This window comes from Xenopus laevis, chromosome 4S, assembly GCF_017654675.1.
Source record: "Xenopus laevis strain J_2021 chromosome 4S, Xenopus_laevis_v10.1, whole genome shotgun sequence".
NCBI classification, from domain to species: Eukaryota; Metazoa; Chordata; class Amphibia; order Anura; family Pipidae; genus Xenopus; species Xenopus laevis.
Window position 1 is genome coordinate 5,066,475 of NC_054378.1, and position 16,130 is coordinate 5,082,604.

The 16,130-nt window shown below is 38.6% G+C and overlaps 2 protein-coding genes across 3 annotated transcripts in view; one reads left to right on the top strand and one right to left on the bottom strand.

Moving 5' to 3' along the window:
• Positions 1-16,130, bottom strand: part of LOC108714928 (anoctamin-3) — a 120,911-nt gene that overhangs the window by 27,296 nt on the left and 77,485 nt on the right. For both annotated transcript variants that reach the window (XM_041560859.1, XM_041560858.1), the window contains one exon: positions 15,466-15,526. In XM_041560859.1, coding sequence (XP_041416793.1) covers positions 15,466-15,526 — 61 coding nt within the window. The remainder of the gene's footprint in view (positions 1-15,465; positions 15,527-16,130) is intronic.
• On the top strand, positions 768-11,125 carry LOC108715187 (mucin-15). Its single transcript, XM_018260096.2, has 4 exons — positions 768-863; positions 6,048-6,705; positions 8,773-8,928; positions 9,677-11,125. The coding sequence occupies exons 2-4, from the start codon at positions 6,063-6,065 to the stop codon at positions 9,829-9,831; spliced, it is 954 nt and encodes a 317-aa protein (XP_018115585.1). The 5' UTR covers positions 768-863; positions 6,048-6,062; the 3' UTR covers positions 9,832-11,125.

A 16,130-nucleotide genomic window follows, 5' to 3' on the forward strand; every position in this document is an offset into this window, starting at 1 on the left:
ACATTGTATATTATTATCACAGTCATACTTTACCACCTATGGCACATGAGGTGTAAGATGACTACCAGCCAGATACAGATGTCTGTAGTCAGTGGCAGAGATAATCTATAGGGATGTTATTTTCATTAAATCAAAGGAATTTGAGCTTTCTAAAGTAAGAAATGTGGAAGGATTTTGGCTTTATTTTTTAAATCTAATATGTAATATCAAATATGTAATATGTAACAGATTGTAACAGTTTTCCTTGTTTGATCTATATATTGTAAATTAGAATATTTTAATTAAAATTCTCTCCCCAGATGGCAAAACTCTGCAGTTGTGTTACTTTTCAACTGCATTTAATATCTGATCTCTAGTTGTCCCAGCTCTGCAAGTGTAGTATGTTCTGTGTTATTGCACAGCTTTCTGACTTGTTATACCAAGCATTCTGGGAGATGAGCAGCTAGAGAGGCAATGGTTAGGCAGTCTGGGGCTCTAAATATAATATAAATATTCCGAAACTGCAGGAGCGAGTCCTAGAACTACAGGTTTTTAGTGTCTCACCATTGATATATTTGGAGTTTATTAGGATATCGTTAGTAATGTTAAACCCTCATTTTTGAGTAGAAAGCTCTTACAGTATATACAATTGTCATTATTAAGCTGATTGCCCTGTTTAAAATTAACTTGGAACAATAAGAGAATCAGGTCTGTCTGGTTCTTAGGTGCTCTGTTACACACAGGGAAACCCGGCCCCACCTTAAATTTCTGCCTCCCTTATTTTCCTTTCCATATCACATTGTGTCATTCATTTGCCCGTTGCCGTTGGCTCAGGACTATAACTCAAGTCACTCAACTGTCTTGGGACACTTAGCACTTTTAAGGTAATATATTTCATTCATATTTATTAATTTTTTATATCAAAGAATATTTTTTATCTTAATATCAGATGTATCTGAGGTGTACAGCATACAGGTATTTTACTTTGTAGCTCAGTAGTTTCTTTCAGAAAATGTTCAGAACTCAAATATATTAGATGAATGGGTGTTTTTATTATTGGATAGTTTAATAATTGTTCACTTGAAGCACATGTGGCAAATCAATGAATTATAGTTGTTGCTATGAACAATATTGGGCTCTTTATGTATATTATATTTATATCATGCCGTGATTCAGGACAGTGATTTGCAAAGACTACTAATAGAAGGCTTTTCATTGGAGATTTTATAATGATAAACACATAGGGGGTTATTTATTAAAGTCCGAATTCCGAAAACTTGAAAAATTCTATTTTTTTTTTTTACTATAAAATCAAAAATGTTAGTGGGAGAAAAAAAAACAAATTTTTTTAAAGATTTATTATCTTAATAGTATAGTCCGAAGCCGAAAATCAGGCATCTCAGACCTACCGAGGTTGTACATAAATAAGCCAATGGGAGAGGTCCCTGTTAGTGATGGGAGAAATTTGCGAAATACATTGAAGTCAATGGGTGTCAAAATTATTTTGACGCATTTTGTCCAAATGCATTAAAATCAATGGCAATTTTGATGCACGTAATTTTTTATGCCCGCGCACTCACAAATTTTTTTGCCATCGCAATTTCTCGGCAGTTTTGCAAATTTATTGTAGCGAAACCCGGAATTCTGCCGTGAATTTGCGCCTGGCGAATTTATTCGCCCATCACTGGTCCCTATTCTATTTGGACGTTTCTGTGGTTTGTGCTGGAATTAGCCTGGAAATCCAACTATTTTAGACTTTTCGAGCAGAAATCCGAAGATGTTGGGCTTTTCAGAAAAAAAATCCTGTCGTATGATTCAGATTTTTGCTTGGTTTTTTCATGTTTGTCCCCGATCTGATTAAATTGTGCTTTTTTAATAATAAAATAATAAAAATCATGGTTTCCAGTTTGGTCTGACTTTTTTTTTTTTTTATTAAAATACTCGAATTTTGATAAATAAGTCCTATACAGTATAAGTTGGTCTTTTTTCATGGAGATTAAGCCTCCTGAAATTGCATTTAGGGGCCGATTCACTAAGGGTCAAATATGGAGGGTTAATTAACCCTCGAGATTCGACTAGGAATTAAAATCCTTCTACTTCGAATATCGAAGTCGAAGGATTTAGCGCAGATAGTTCGATCGAACGATTAAAGGATAATTCCTTCGATCGAACGATAAAATCCTTCGAATCGAACGATTCGAAGGATTTTAATCCAATGATCGAAGGAATATCCTTCGATCAAAAAAAGTTAGGCAAGCCTAACATGACTAACATTGACTTCGGTAGCTTTTAGATGGCAAACTAGGGGGTCAAAGTTTTTTTTAAAGAGACAGACTATCGAATGGTCGAATAGTCGAACGATTTTTACTTCGAATCCTTAGATTCAAAGTCATAGTCGAAGCTCGAAGTAGCCCATTCGATGGTCGAAGTAGCCCAAAAAAAACTTCGAAATTCGAAGTTTTTTACCTTCGAATCCTTCACTCGAAGTTAGTGAATCGGCCCCTTAGCCTATGCAGTAGTTTATACAGAGATTCAAATCATTCAACCAAGAGCAACCAAAGGCAATTCCACGATTCAACCTACTGTACATTTTCTTCTGTCACTTTAACATCTCAGCTAAAAAGGGATTCGGGGAATGGTAGTTGTGCAATATCTGCAGCACAAAAGTTTGTCTACCCCTTAGTCTGACACATGTCATTGGTGACTCTATAACCAAATTTTCAAATAAAATATTTCAGAGAGTTTCCTATTACCTAAATGAATGGAATGCTGAACTGGCAGGGTGTTTGTAACATGACCGGTGCTGCAAACACTTTGTCATGGTCATCATGATTTTGTTTATTTATAGAGACGGGAGCTGCCATACTGCCCAACAGATTGCTTTTACATACAGAACCCTCTCTTGTTTTACTGAACAAGTGAAATGGACATTTCAAAATGGCCAACTGAACAGTAACATTTCTACTGACTTGTATATATAAACACAACTGAAGTATGTTAGAAACCAATGAATGTCATACCAAAAAATATCAAAATGTGTTTTTCCTCCTAAAACTTAAATTTAGCTTAATATATTATCGGTTTTCGAAAGAATAAGCAGCAGCTAAGTGAACTAGACTTTCACATGTCGATGAAGCATTATGTATTTCGAAGTGCGGTGGAAGAGAAGTAAGAAATTAGTAGGATTAAGGGTCATACTTGAACTGTGCAAAGGAGTAGGTCTTAGCACACTCAGAGAAGGTTCTGGATTCTGGGTCCTCCTTCACCAATATAGGGTATGGTATGGCGACTCTGGCTCATGACACTCCAAAACTCTAATTTGGGTAATCATTTTTCAGTCTGGGTCATGAAACTACAGTGCAGAGCATTGTCCTCATATCTAGATCATAACACTTTAGCTTATGGCACAATACTTCAATCTGGGTCATGACTATACAATCCAGAGCATTGTACTCAAATCTAGGTCATTGCACTTTAATACTCGCTACATGTTAACCGGGTACACAGAAGTACTGTGCTGTGCATGATACTCCACTTTGGGTCATCCCGACAATAGACTCAGAGCACGATTTTTCAGCGTAGTTCACAGGGTACTACTCTCATTGAGGTCATAACAATTAAGCAGACTTTGCATGGAGATAAGGTCAGGCTGAGAAACTTGGGGTCTATAGCAAAGAATAGAAAGATGTTGTGTAGCCCATGGTTGGAACTCTGCAGTACTCTGGCTTTAACTGTGAGTAAAATGCTGGGTGCTGTATTTTAACATCATCTGGATAGAATAATAAAATTACTTTAATCCAAGCCTACCTTTATCTCTTGCTAGGCTTCCTCTGTGCCATTGGCTAACCCCATGAGTAACCCAAGCCTACCTTCATCTCTTGTTACTCTGTGCCATTAGTTAACCACAAGGGTGGAGAGGTGACATATAATCATTGCAACACATTGGCCAGACCTTAGATTTAATTAAGGACAATTTCTAATACATACATAATGCATGCACTGTTATTATCATGAGATAAAAGGCAACACACTCTTTAAATTAAAAACCATTTATTACTGAGTTTAATGGTCCAACAGCCAGTGGGCCATTGAACCACTTACAAAATTAATCTCAGCGGGTGTAAACAGATCCATCCACGCAGCGTGACATATGCACTAATTTATGAGTGCCCAAGATAAAAACAGATAAAAAGACACTGACAAAGACAATCATTTTTTACAATGGTTTCTGTTGCTATGACATGTTTTGATGGTATAAGAAGAGTTTGCACTGACAAGCAGGCTCTGTTTTCCTTTAAAATTGTTCAAACAGACTTTTACAAGGAAAATTGAATGGAAACAGTGCCCTGCAATCTAATTAGCCGCTTTCAATTTCCAGCCATGTATTGTATGTTCTCTAACAGACGATCTAGGCAAGGGGTCATGTTACTATTGACCTATGTGTGAGGAAATACATTTCTGTTGAATTTACGTCCTATTGATTTTCATTTTATACTCAGGTTAGACTTGCATGTGTCCAAAGTATATTTACATTTCTCTTCTCCTGTAGTTTATATTCCTGTTTATACACATCTTTCAGTTGTAGGTCTTCATGTATTTAAAATGTCCACTAACATCTGAATATGAATAATTCCTTGCGGAAGTGCTTGGGTTGGTGTTTGGAGTAATACATTGAACACCACCTATAAAACTATACTGCAGAGCAACAGTGGAGTAATAAAGAACTGTCTAGGTTTAGGAATAAGCTTAAAGAATGACTTGTAGGCAACTTATTGTTGCAGCCTACAAAATACTTCATTATGTGCCAGTCTGCACTTACGTTTGTAGTCCATGTGACCTGGTGGCTCCATGCTTATATGTAACTGTTACATCACATTTTAAATCCCATTGGCCCATTGGTCAACCAGCACAGTATAACAACAATGTCTATTGTCCATCTCCCCATTCACATCACAAGGTTGTATAGTGAATAAAGTACCCCCTACTGTAAAATATAATGATATTATAATTCACTGAGGAGTTCAATAACCATATAAAAAACCACAAGGCTTTTAAACAGGTCTGATATGACATTTAATATGCTCAAACAGGGGGTACCTTATTTATTTATTATAATACTCAAGTTGCTGTGAGTCATGTGATAAAAATGACATCACTGAGCACCGATTATAACCAATGACATCACTAAGCACCATTTATTAGGATATCATTTTTAAGATATAGCCATGTCTCTTGTTTATTCTATGAGGATCAAGCACTTTTAGGCACAAGAAAGACTGGCATTACCATATGATAATTACTGGGCTAGTGCCCTCTACCCACCGGAGCTCACCTCTTGCTTGTTCTAAATGACTCTAGGGGCATGCCAGGAGATGCCCATGAACCACCTATGTCCTGTAGTGAGGAAAAACTCAACCCACATCTAACATCTAACATACCAACTGCCCCTCTCCCCTCTAGCAAATATTTGCTCCCTAGGTATGCATCTACTTTGTATTTGCATCAATATGTGAGTTCTTGCCAGGCTTCCTCCCCCAGGTGTTAAACAAAGGGCATAAGTATTTTTAATAAAGCTCCCAAGGTGATGTCCTAGTTCTGGTGAAAGGCCCATTATCTTCATTAATTCATCATTTACACTCTTCTGTTACTAAATGAAAACATTTAAAACTGACATATTTGGTATAAAAACTCCCAGTTCCAAAGAGAAGGCATGAGTTTTACTATTTCCTCTGAATTAAAGGGCACATAAATAATAATATTTGGAAACAATCTAGCTTTCTGTAGGGCTGCCATACAATCACAATCCTAGCAACAGGGAATATCCAACTGCTGTAGCAGTAGGGGTCTCTCTTTCCTTGAACAGCCCTTCTGATGTCAATGGTCAAAGGTGGCCGTTGTCCAATTTAAAAGTTATGAAGAACATGTTTGGATTTAGGTCATGGTTAAAAATGACATGTCATGGGCTTGTAATTTGAGAGTCCCTGGAAGAAAATATGATATGTGAACATATACATTACACCAATTGTCCAAATGTGTTACCTAACTATCATTTGTATATTTCTCCCCAGATACCAAATAAGAGAATGCTCCTTCTATTCAGATTGGTGTTGGCTTTCTCCCTGCTTTTTAGCTTTGGTTATGGAGAGTCTACTTTAGCAGATGTGACTACCTCCTCAGCTACTATGCACCCGGATACCTCTAGTACCATGCTGAATGAAACCTCAAGTTTAACCAACAGCTTCGGAACTGATACAACCACCACCACCAATGAAGGACCTAAAAGCACTATGGGATTAACAAGCATTGTCGATTCACTTGCTTATTTAAGAAGCACGGTGAATGAGAGTACTACCGAAAATGTTACAACCACAACTAATTCTCCAACTACAGGCACAAACCACACCACAACTGACTTCACAGCGAATGTCACCACAATCACAACCATTAACATTACAAGGACTCATTTTACAACTCCCAGTACAACTCATGAGAACATAACAACCACAAACCTAAATTGGACAAGCACATCAGTAAATAGCAGTATTTCCCCTACTAGTAGCAACGTAACAGAAACTCTAATAAACCCAACACCAGGGAGCACCAATCAGTCTACGGCGGCAACAGCCAACACAAGTGAAGCAACAACTACTTTATCAACTTATACTACAAGTAACCCATTGACAGCAACAAACACAAGTGATGCAGGGATTTCGGGAAAACCAAAAGGTAACTGAGTGCAAAGGGAATCTCTTTAAGAAATAGATAAACAGCTGATTAATAGAAGGAGGTGTTTATTAGGTTTTATCATAAGATTGAGGAGGATGTAGCTTCATCTTATCAGTTCACTAAGGGGCCGATTCACTAAGGGTCGAATATCGAGGGTTAATTAACCCTCGATATTCGACTAGGAATTGAAATCCTTCGACTTCGAATATCGAAGTCGAAGGATTTAGCGCAGATAGTTCGATCGAACGATCGAAGGATAATTCCTTCGATCGAACAATTAAATCCTTTGAATCGAACGATTCGAAGGATTTAAATCCAACGATCGAAGGAATATCCTTCGATCAAAAAAAGTTAGCCAAGCCTATGGGGACCTTCCCCATAGGCTAACATTGACTTCGGTAGCTTTTAGATGGCGAACTAGGGGTTCGAAGTTTTTTCTTAAAGAGACAGTACTTCGACTATCGAATGGTCGAATAGTCGAACGATTTTTACTTCGAATCCTTCGATTCAAAGTCGTAGTCGAAGGTCGAAGTAGCCCATTCGATGGTCGAAGTAGCCCAAAAAATACTTCGAAATTCGAAGTGTTTTAACTTCGAATCCTTCACTCGAAGTTAGTGAATCGGCCCCTAGGTCTAAGGTGGTGAAGGAAACACTGGAAGGAAATCAATTTTAAAAGTTTGGATTATTTGGATAAAATGGAGTCTATGGGAGACAACCATTCCATAATGCGGAGCTTTCTGGATAAAGGGTTTCCGGATAATGGAACCCATACCCGTACATTTGTAAATGTGAATGAGTTAATAATGACTACATTGATCCTCTACCATGGCTTGAATATTGTAATCTCATAACTTTAGTCACTAGGGATCTTTGCTGTTCATTAGTCACAAAAATACAAAAAGCAGGTGTAATATGGAGGTTGAGAGGTAATTCTTGCATGAAGGCACTGGTTACAGTCATATAGAAAGTAATTATAGGATAACAGTACATGCTTATGTAATACTGACATTCTGAATCTTGACAACTCATTTCGGAATCTCTAGTGAATAGGAGGGCAAAACGAAATGATATCATATGAATTTAAAGCAGAAGCTGCAATTACATTTATGCAAATGTTTCCACTCACTGACTGAATTTTATACTATGTGATTCCTTTATATAATAGCTGAGATTGCATCAATAGTTGAGGTCCAGTGTTTCTTTCACAAATGGCTCTCCCGTGATCAGTGATGGGCGAATCTCTCCCGTTTTGCGTCACTGAAAAATTGGTGAATTTACAGCAAAATTCATGAAAAAATTGTGAGAATCGAAATTGACGCCCCCTGTCCAGTTTTGGATGCGCGTCCAAAAAGTCGCTTGTGTCAATTTTGATGCTGGTGTTAAAGTCAATGGCAGTCCGAATAGTGTTGACGCACGCCAATTTTGACGCGGGCAACTTTTCGGACGCGTGTCCAAATTTTTTTGACACAGGCGAATTTTCGCGGGAGATTCACAAATTTATTCGCTGTCGGCAAAATGCGGAAATTCAAATTTATTCACCCATCACTACCCGTGATATTTTTTACCTTGCACTCACTGACACAAGTATTGATGCATGCATACAATCTAACAGCAGCCCTTTGAAGGCGATTTATCCATTTTTGAAAATAAAAACTCAAATGATAAATCAGCACTGCCCAGGCTAAATCTAGGAAATTCGACTTCAGAGAACTTTGATTCAATCATAACGAATTGTATAGACCAGTCGACACAGAGGCAAAATCACCACCAATGACTAGAACAGGGGTCCCCAACCTTTTATACCCATGAGCCACATCCAAATATATAAAGATTTGAGGAGCAACAAAAGCATAGAAAATGTTACTGGGGATGCCAAATAAAAGCTGTGATTGCCTATTTGGTAGCTCCTGTCTGAAATGGTAGTTTATAGGAGGCTCTATTTGGCAGTACACCTGGTTTTTATACAAAGTGCCTTCAAGCCTAGAATTAAAAAATAAGCACCTAATTGTTGTGAGCGGGATTTCATTGGAAATATTGGAACTAAACTGGTATATTTTTCATTTCCAGATACAGTTGAAAGTGCTGGGGTGGTACTGGGTGCAATAATTGGTTCAATCCTGGGCATTGCACTCGTTTCCCTACTTGTCTACTTCTTGTGTGGTACAAAGAAAGGCAGTTCGTTTTCCCATCGCAGACTTAATGAGGACATCAGGAATGAGCCAGGTAATCTAAGTAAATTTACATTAAAGAACAATAAATCTTATGATTATTTAGTACTGTAGGGGAGCAAGTACTAGAGCATCCATATACTTTATCTTGCTTACCTGCACATATAGAGAGAGACAGTTGGAACTGCCTTTTGGGAGTCGTTCAAGGTGCAACTAAGGAGTGGCAAGGGCCAGCACCCAAGTTCAAAAATAATTCAACTTTGGCTCCCGCACACCCTCCGATAAATATCAAGACGATACCTGGTGCACAAAGGTAGAGGATCAGCCGCCTCTCAAACAGTATAGCAGAAGGAATCCCAAGGCACACAGCTTGAGAAAGGGGCATGACCCCCAAACGTTGCATTTCGCAATAAACACGCAAGGCAGCTTGCTTGCATTGACCCTGTGTGCCTTGGGATTCTTTCTCCCACGTTCAAAAAGCCACATGTTTTTGGCATTTAGACTTTAATTCATCACCCTTTTAGTGCTGGACGCTAGAACGGGAGGTATTATTGAATTATTATTGAAATGTATTAAATTATTTTCCAGTAGAATAGACTTTTGTGTTGACCACTTGCAATATAAAGAATTAGAGAGTGAATGGGAATGATCTTTTTATTGGGTTTCTGAAGTAGAATGGCTGCCACAAGGCTATGCCTCATGAGTTCTTGCTGCATCTATTAAAGACATCATCAGTTAACCAACACTGTTCTTCTCTTTTCAAATGTTCCTTCAAAAACTGAAACTGATTGGTTTTTTTTTAGTGTTAAGACTGGATAACCCAGTGAACCCTTATGACGTTAGCTACGGGGATTCATCCTACTCCAATCCAACTGCTCTAGATGAGTTTTCAATCAACAACCACCCCCGAGAAGTGATTGCAATGGACGACATGTCACCTCCCCAGCCTAATGCATAGAAGGCAATTCCGAAGATATTCCAGATCCATTGCTCTATAGCTTGTAGACATTTATTCTCATTGCAATGAAGGCTTTCCCAAAAAAGTGTTTCATGCTTAAGGGAAATATCTAGACTACTTAATCTTCTTGGGACTCAGTCCTAACAATCGGAAAACTTTAGCCCTAAGTCATATTTCTACTAACCTAAAATGTTTTATTTAATGCCCACGGAGCATGGGCAATCTCATCTTTAGAATTGTTTTGCTTGCACATCCAAGCCTGAGGAAGAGCAACGTCTGCTTCCTACAAATGAGTCTGTACATCTGCCGCACTAGGAAATCATTTTACTGGAACTCGCTGAATTTGCTGGCACAGAATTCTGCCAACCTTCCAAGCCTCTAAGTGAATAAACTGCAGTCTTACTTTTTTTAAAGACCTATAATTTGACGGGACAAATTCAATTCTGTTGCTATTTGGGTGGTGCCAGATTCCCATAGAGATTCTGTCATAGGAGCTGATATACAGGTCAAAGCATCTTGTATAGTGTGGCTGCTAAAACAGGATTGTGAGTTTAATAGAAGAAGACTAATGTAGACTAGTGCTGTCCAACGTTTCTATGTAGAGGGATAATTTCTGGTTCTCTGCTTGTGGTTTGGATTATATTTTGGTAATTATTTTATATAAATTAGTCTGTAGAGCCATAAAAAACCTATGGAGGCCCATATTCAGCCCATAGGGCTCTAGTTGGATAGCTCTGATGTAGAACATATGGAAAGAATACTGTACTAAAAGATGATCTTACATGGAGGACACTTATTTTTTAGCTGCTGTTAATCTAATTATGTTTATTTATTGTTGATTTGCCATATTGCTACATCTGCACATTTATTACTCCAATATTATTCAAACAATCTGATGCCAATGCTATTGTATTGCCAACACATGTAACTGCATATTAATTGACTCACTGATTAATGGCAGGGTGCAAAGTGCAAAGACAGGCACAAAACTTAATTTTTTTTTTTTTGCACCATGCGACTTTTCCCTGAATAAAGTGCTATCTGTATTTGGTTCCACATTATACATAAGGGATGGTTGAAGCACCATTTGAACATCTCTTTGGGTGCCCCCTAACTTGCACCTCATTCAGCCACCCAAGCCAGGGAGCACCCATGGGGTTGTAGGGAGTCCTGTACTTATAGTCTGTCTGTGGCACGCCCCCTAGGACATTTGCACTTTTTTACACACCATAAACAATGTAACAAAGCCAACTAAGCGCTTTCTAATGCAACTAATAAACATTAACAAAACTTGGTTGTTGGCAGTTGTTTATAAATATGACCTAAAGTGACCAGAAACAAACGTGTTAAAAATGTATTTGTGAAATTTATAGCAATGCTTTTAATTTGTTGATATTTCTCCACTCAAATTTCCAAGTGTGTGTTTGTGTGTGTGTATCATATATGCCTTAATGGCCGTAAAACGGGTTCCTAAATTTGATCTAAGATTTTTCAAATAACTACCGTATATACTCGAGTATAAGCCGTCCCGAGTATAAGCTGAGGTACCTAATTTTACCTCCAAAAACTGGGGAGGCTTATTGACTCGAGTATAAGCCTAGGGTGAGAAATGCAGCCGATTCTGGTAAGTTTCAATCAAAAAATTGAGGGTTTCTTCTCTCATTGGAGGTGCCGGCGTCTCGTTTTTGAATGCCGGCGACCATTCTTGGACACCAGCGAATATTCTTGGAGACTTTTCTTAGGCGCCGGCGATCGTTTTTGCGCTTGACCCGAGTATAAGCTGAGGTAGAGTTTTTCAGCATATTTTGGGGGCTGAAAAACTCGGCTTATACTCGAGTATATACGGTAGATGCACTGTATTGTTAGATATTATTAGTTACTAGAAAAATTAAAATGGGGTTTTTAATGACCTCTTTGAGAGCATAATGGTTAGGTATTATGTAAATGGCCAGGGACGGCCATGTGACTTCTAATATCCTTATATTAAAAGCAATCCTGCAATTGCGGGTGCCAGATGTAAAGCACCCACAAGTGATTGTATTTACTTACCTGAATCTCCAGGCCGGTGCTCCTTTCAGCAGAAAACTGCACTGACCCAGGTTTCTTCCAGCGAGCACCACGGAGCGATCCTCTTCTTGCTTCAAATTTCCCAGGGCAAACGTATGCGCAGTGGAACGAAATAGCCAAATTTCTAGTTAAAGTTTGACTTTTCGTTCTACTGACCATGCGCAGTCACGTGAAGAAAGTGGAAGACGGAAGAGAAGCTCTCCGTGGTGCTCACTGGTATAACCCCGGGCCGGTGCAGTTTTCTGCTGATAGGAGCACCGGTCCGGGGTTTCAGGTAAGGCAATACAATCACTTGGGGTGCCTAACATTTGGCACCCCCAAGTGCAGGATGACTTTCCTTCTTCTAAATACATGATGGTTTGTTGTGCAGGGATGGTGCGAGAAGATGGAGGGGTCAATGCACAATGTAGGCAGACTTTGAGCCCTGTCCTACAGTGAACTACAGACACAATGGTCTTAAGAAGGCCGTACATAAGCAATGTAGAAGATAAAACAATTATTTTAATTGGAGTAATAGGTTGATATTTGACAATAGACAATAAAACGAATGAACGTAAGCTATTTGTGTTACATTATGCCAACCCTGGTCCACTGCCTGGTTCTTCTCAATCCAGTAAACACCCTTCCTCTGAAATTATTGTTCAATTGAGGATAATGCAGAATTTGTTCTAAACATCTTGATCATTGATACTTCCCACATGATCCTGCTGAGTGAAAGTGTCAGCTCACTCATTGTCAGTCAGATAATGACCCATCCTTGACAATTAGAAACCTTATACCAATTTATAGAAAACAACAGAGGTATAAATAATATGTTTGGACAAACCAAAACCAGGGTAGGAAAGGTGTAGCCTGTTGAAGCAGATTGTTTATATGAACTATAGTAGTGTTTCTGAAGCAAACGCATCAGTTTTACCAGTGCAGGGCAACACTACAATGATATTTTCATTACTTTGGTGTTACTGTTCCTTTCAGCACTGCAGCACCATGTCGTTGTAATGTAAATATAACTGATGTTTGCCCTAAATCTACAATGATGATAAGGGGGAATATGATAAAAAGTACAAAGTTTGCTCTAGTGCTTGTAGCCGGCACCCAGCAGTTAGGATTTAAGGGCATTCTGTTTTAATGCAAGTATCTCACTGATTGCCATGGGTTCCAAGACCTTGAGCAAACTTGGCATGTGTTATTACATTACTCACATATACGTCTGTGCTTAAAGGGATACTGTCATGGGAAAAAATTGTTTTTTCAAAATGAATCAGTTAATAGTGCTGCTCCAGCAGAATTCTGCACTGAAATGCATTTCTCAAAAGAGCAAACAGATGTTTTTATATTCAATTTTGAAATCTGACATGGGGCTAGACATATTGTCAATTTCCCAGCTGCCCCAAGTCATCTGACTTGTGCTCTGATAAACTTCAATCACTCTTTACTGCTGTACTGAAAGTTGGAGTGATATCACCCCCTTCCCTTTCCCCCCAGCAGCCAAACAAAAGAACAATGGGAAGGTAACCAGATAGCAGCTCCCTAACACAAGATAACAGCTGCCTGGTAGATCTAAGAACAACACTCAATAGTAAGTACAGAACTCCCTACAACCCCAAATGTCCCACTGAGACACATTCAGTTACATTGAGAAGGAAAAACAGCAGCCTGCCGGAAAGCATTTCTCTCCTAAAGTGCAGGCAAAAGTCACATGACTGGGGGCAGCTGGGAAATTGACAAAATGTCTAGCCCCATGTCAGATTTCAAAATTGAATATAAAAAAATCTGTTTGCTCTTTTGAGAAATGGATTTCAGTGCAGAATTCTGCTGGAGCAGCTCTATTAACTGATTCATTTTGAAAAAAAATGTTTTTCCCATGACAGTATCCCTTTAAAGGGATAAAAAAAGCAAAACACGCAAGGGATTATTTATTAAATGCAGGGTAGGGGACATAGTCCCTGCACTCTCAGTATGTGTGCCCTATGCCCTTGGGCTACAGTAGGCTATTCAAAGTAAATGCCCCCTACATTTTAATCCACAGACAGGGTTGTCTTTAGTAGCTCATGGGCTTGTTATTTATGTGACTGTTGGACCTTGTTCATGTGCTCTATCTCATGTGCTGATATGCTAGCACTTTAAATGTTTTGATCTATACTAGTGATGGGCGAATTTCTCCCGTTTCGATTTGCTGAAAAATTCTCGAAAAATCATGAAATCAGAAAGTTCACGGAAAATTCATGAATGTTTCCAAGAAAAAATCGCGACACTTGGCCATTTTCACGAAACGATAGTGAAATTCTAAGAAATCGTGAAATTCTAACGATTTCCCAAAAAAATTTGTGAAATCCGAATGTTTTCACCAAAAATCGTGACATTCGATCATTTTCCCGGAAAAAAACGTGAAAAACGGAAATTGATGCCGGTGAATTTTCGCGAATTTATTCGCCGGCGGCGAAACGTGGAAATTCGCAGCAAATTCGTGCCAGCCAAATTTATTCGCCCATTACTGATCTATACATGTTCTTCTATTTCCATCTGTTTCGCTTCCTTACAACCTTAATAACTTAATACTCCCAGTATTGTCCTCACTTTGTCAGTCTTCCCTGCAACCCCAAACTTCAGATATACTGACTTATTTTCAGCGTTTGATCTATTTAGTGACTATGGAAGAAATCCAATACAATTTAGTGGAGTTAAAAAATCTCTTCCCTGTATCAGTAGGGCCTACCTCACTTCTTCAGTATAAAGTATATGGAGAATATTTTTCCTGCAAATAGGTCTTTGCTAGTGATGGGCGAATTTATTCGGCAGGCGCAAATTCGTGGCAAATTTGCGCGATTCGCCGCTAGCGAATAAATTCGAAGCGCCTGTGAAAATTCGCCTGTAAAAATTCACCGAAAAAAAAAACGGCGTCAAAAACGGCCGCCGGCGTCAAAAAACTCAGTTTCACGATTTTTTGCCGTTTCGCAAAATTCACGGCGCAAATTCGCCCATCACTAGTCTTTGCTGCATTTACTGCATTTTTAGACCCAATGCCCCATAAAGTCAGTTGAGTTATTATGCCACTCAAATAGACAAGAAAGTCTTTATAAATCACCATCATAAATGGAAAAACTCACAAACACGGGGAGGCACATTTATCAAGGGTCGAATTTCGAATTTGTGTGAGTTTTTTTAAAACTCCCATAAACTCACATGAACTCGGGATTCGTAACCAATTGAAATTTATTTATAAAATCAAATTTTTTCAGCTCGGAGGAATTGAATCGAACCGAAAACTCGAATCAAATTCGTTTTGGTTTGGAAAAACTCAAATCAAATGAAAAAAAAAACTTGATTCAGGAAGGCTGAAATGATCCCTGGACCTCACCCCTTGACTTATACAGCAATTCGACAGGTTTAAGGTGGTGAATAGTCGAATTCGACTTCTTAAAGGGCCAGAGTATGATAACTCTTATGATTCAAACTCGAATCAAGTTTGGATGATTCACAATTTGAATTTGTTTCTAAGCAGAAAAACAAAACTCCCATGCAGCAGCTCTGCTCCAGACAAATTTACAATAATGATAAAAAACTTACCCCATATGGCCATGAATATTGCAAAGAACACCGTGCCCCCATTGTCAAACAAATTTGTCACCTGGAAAATAAAACGTTTGTCATATGTTAGGCATAATGTCTACATGTTACTGTCTTTTCTTCTCTTTCACAAACATTCAAAGGTTCCTTAAAGGAAAACTATACCCCCAAACAATGTCGGCCTCTATAAAACTGTATTGCATAAAACAGCTCATGTGTAAAACCCTGCTTCAAGTAAATAAAGCATTTTCATAATAATATACTTTTTTAGCAATATGTGCCATTGGGTAATCATAAATAGAAAACTGTCATTTTATAAAATAAGGGCCGCCCCCTGGGATCGTAGGATTCATGGAAGGGATGCACCAAATCCAGGATTCGGTTTGGGGTTCGGCCAAGATTTGGCCTTTTTCAGCGTGGGCAACGGTTCCAACGCCAGCGCCCATTTTGATGACGGCGAATTGTCGATGGCGTCAAAATCTGCGTTTCCCTAATTTTTTGCCAGTTTCACAAATTTTGCCGGAAATTCAAGAAATTCGTGGCAAAGCGTATCACTAGATACAAAGGCTATTTCAATTTTTTGTGCTTATAGATCCCATCCATAAGAACTTGTAGACCCTAAACCAAAAGAGATGGAATGATAATTGGCCCATAGTTTAGCTGAT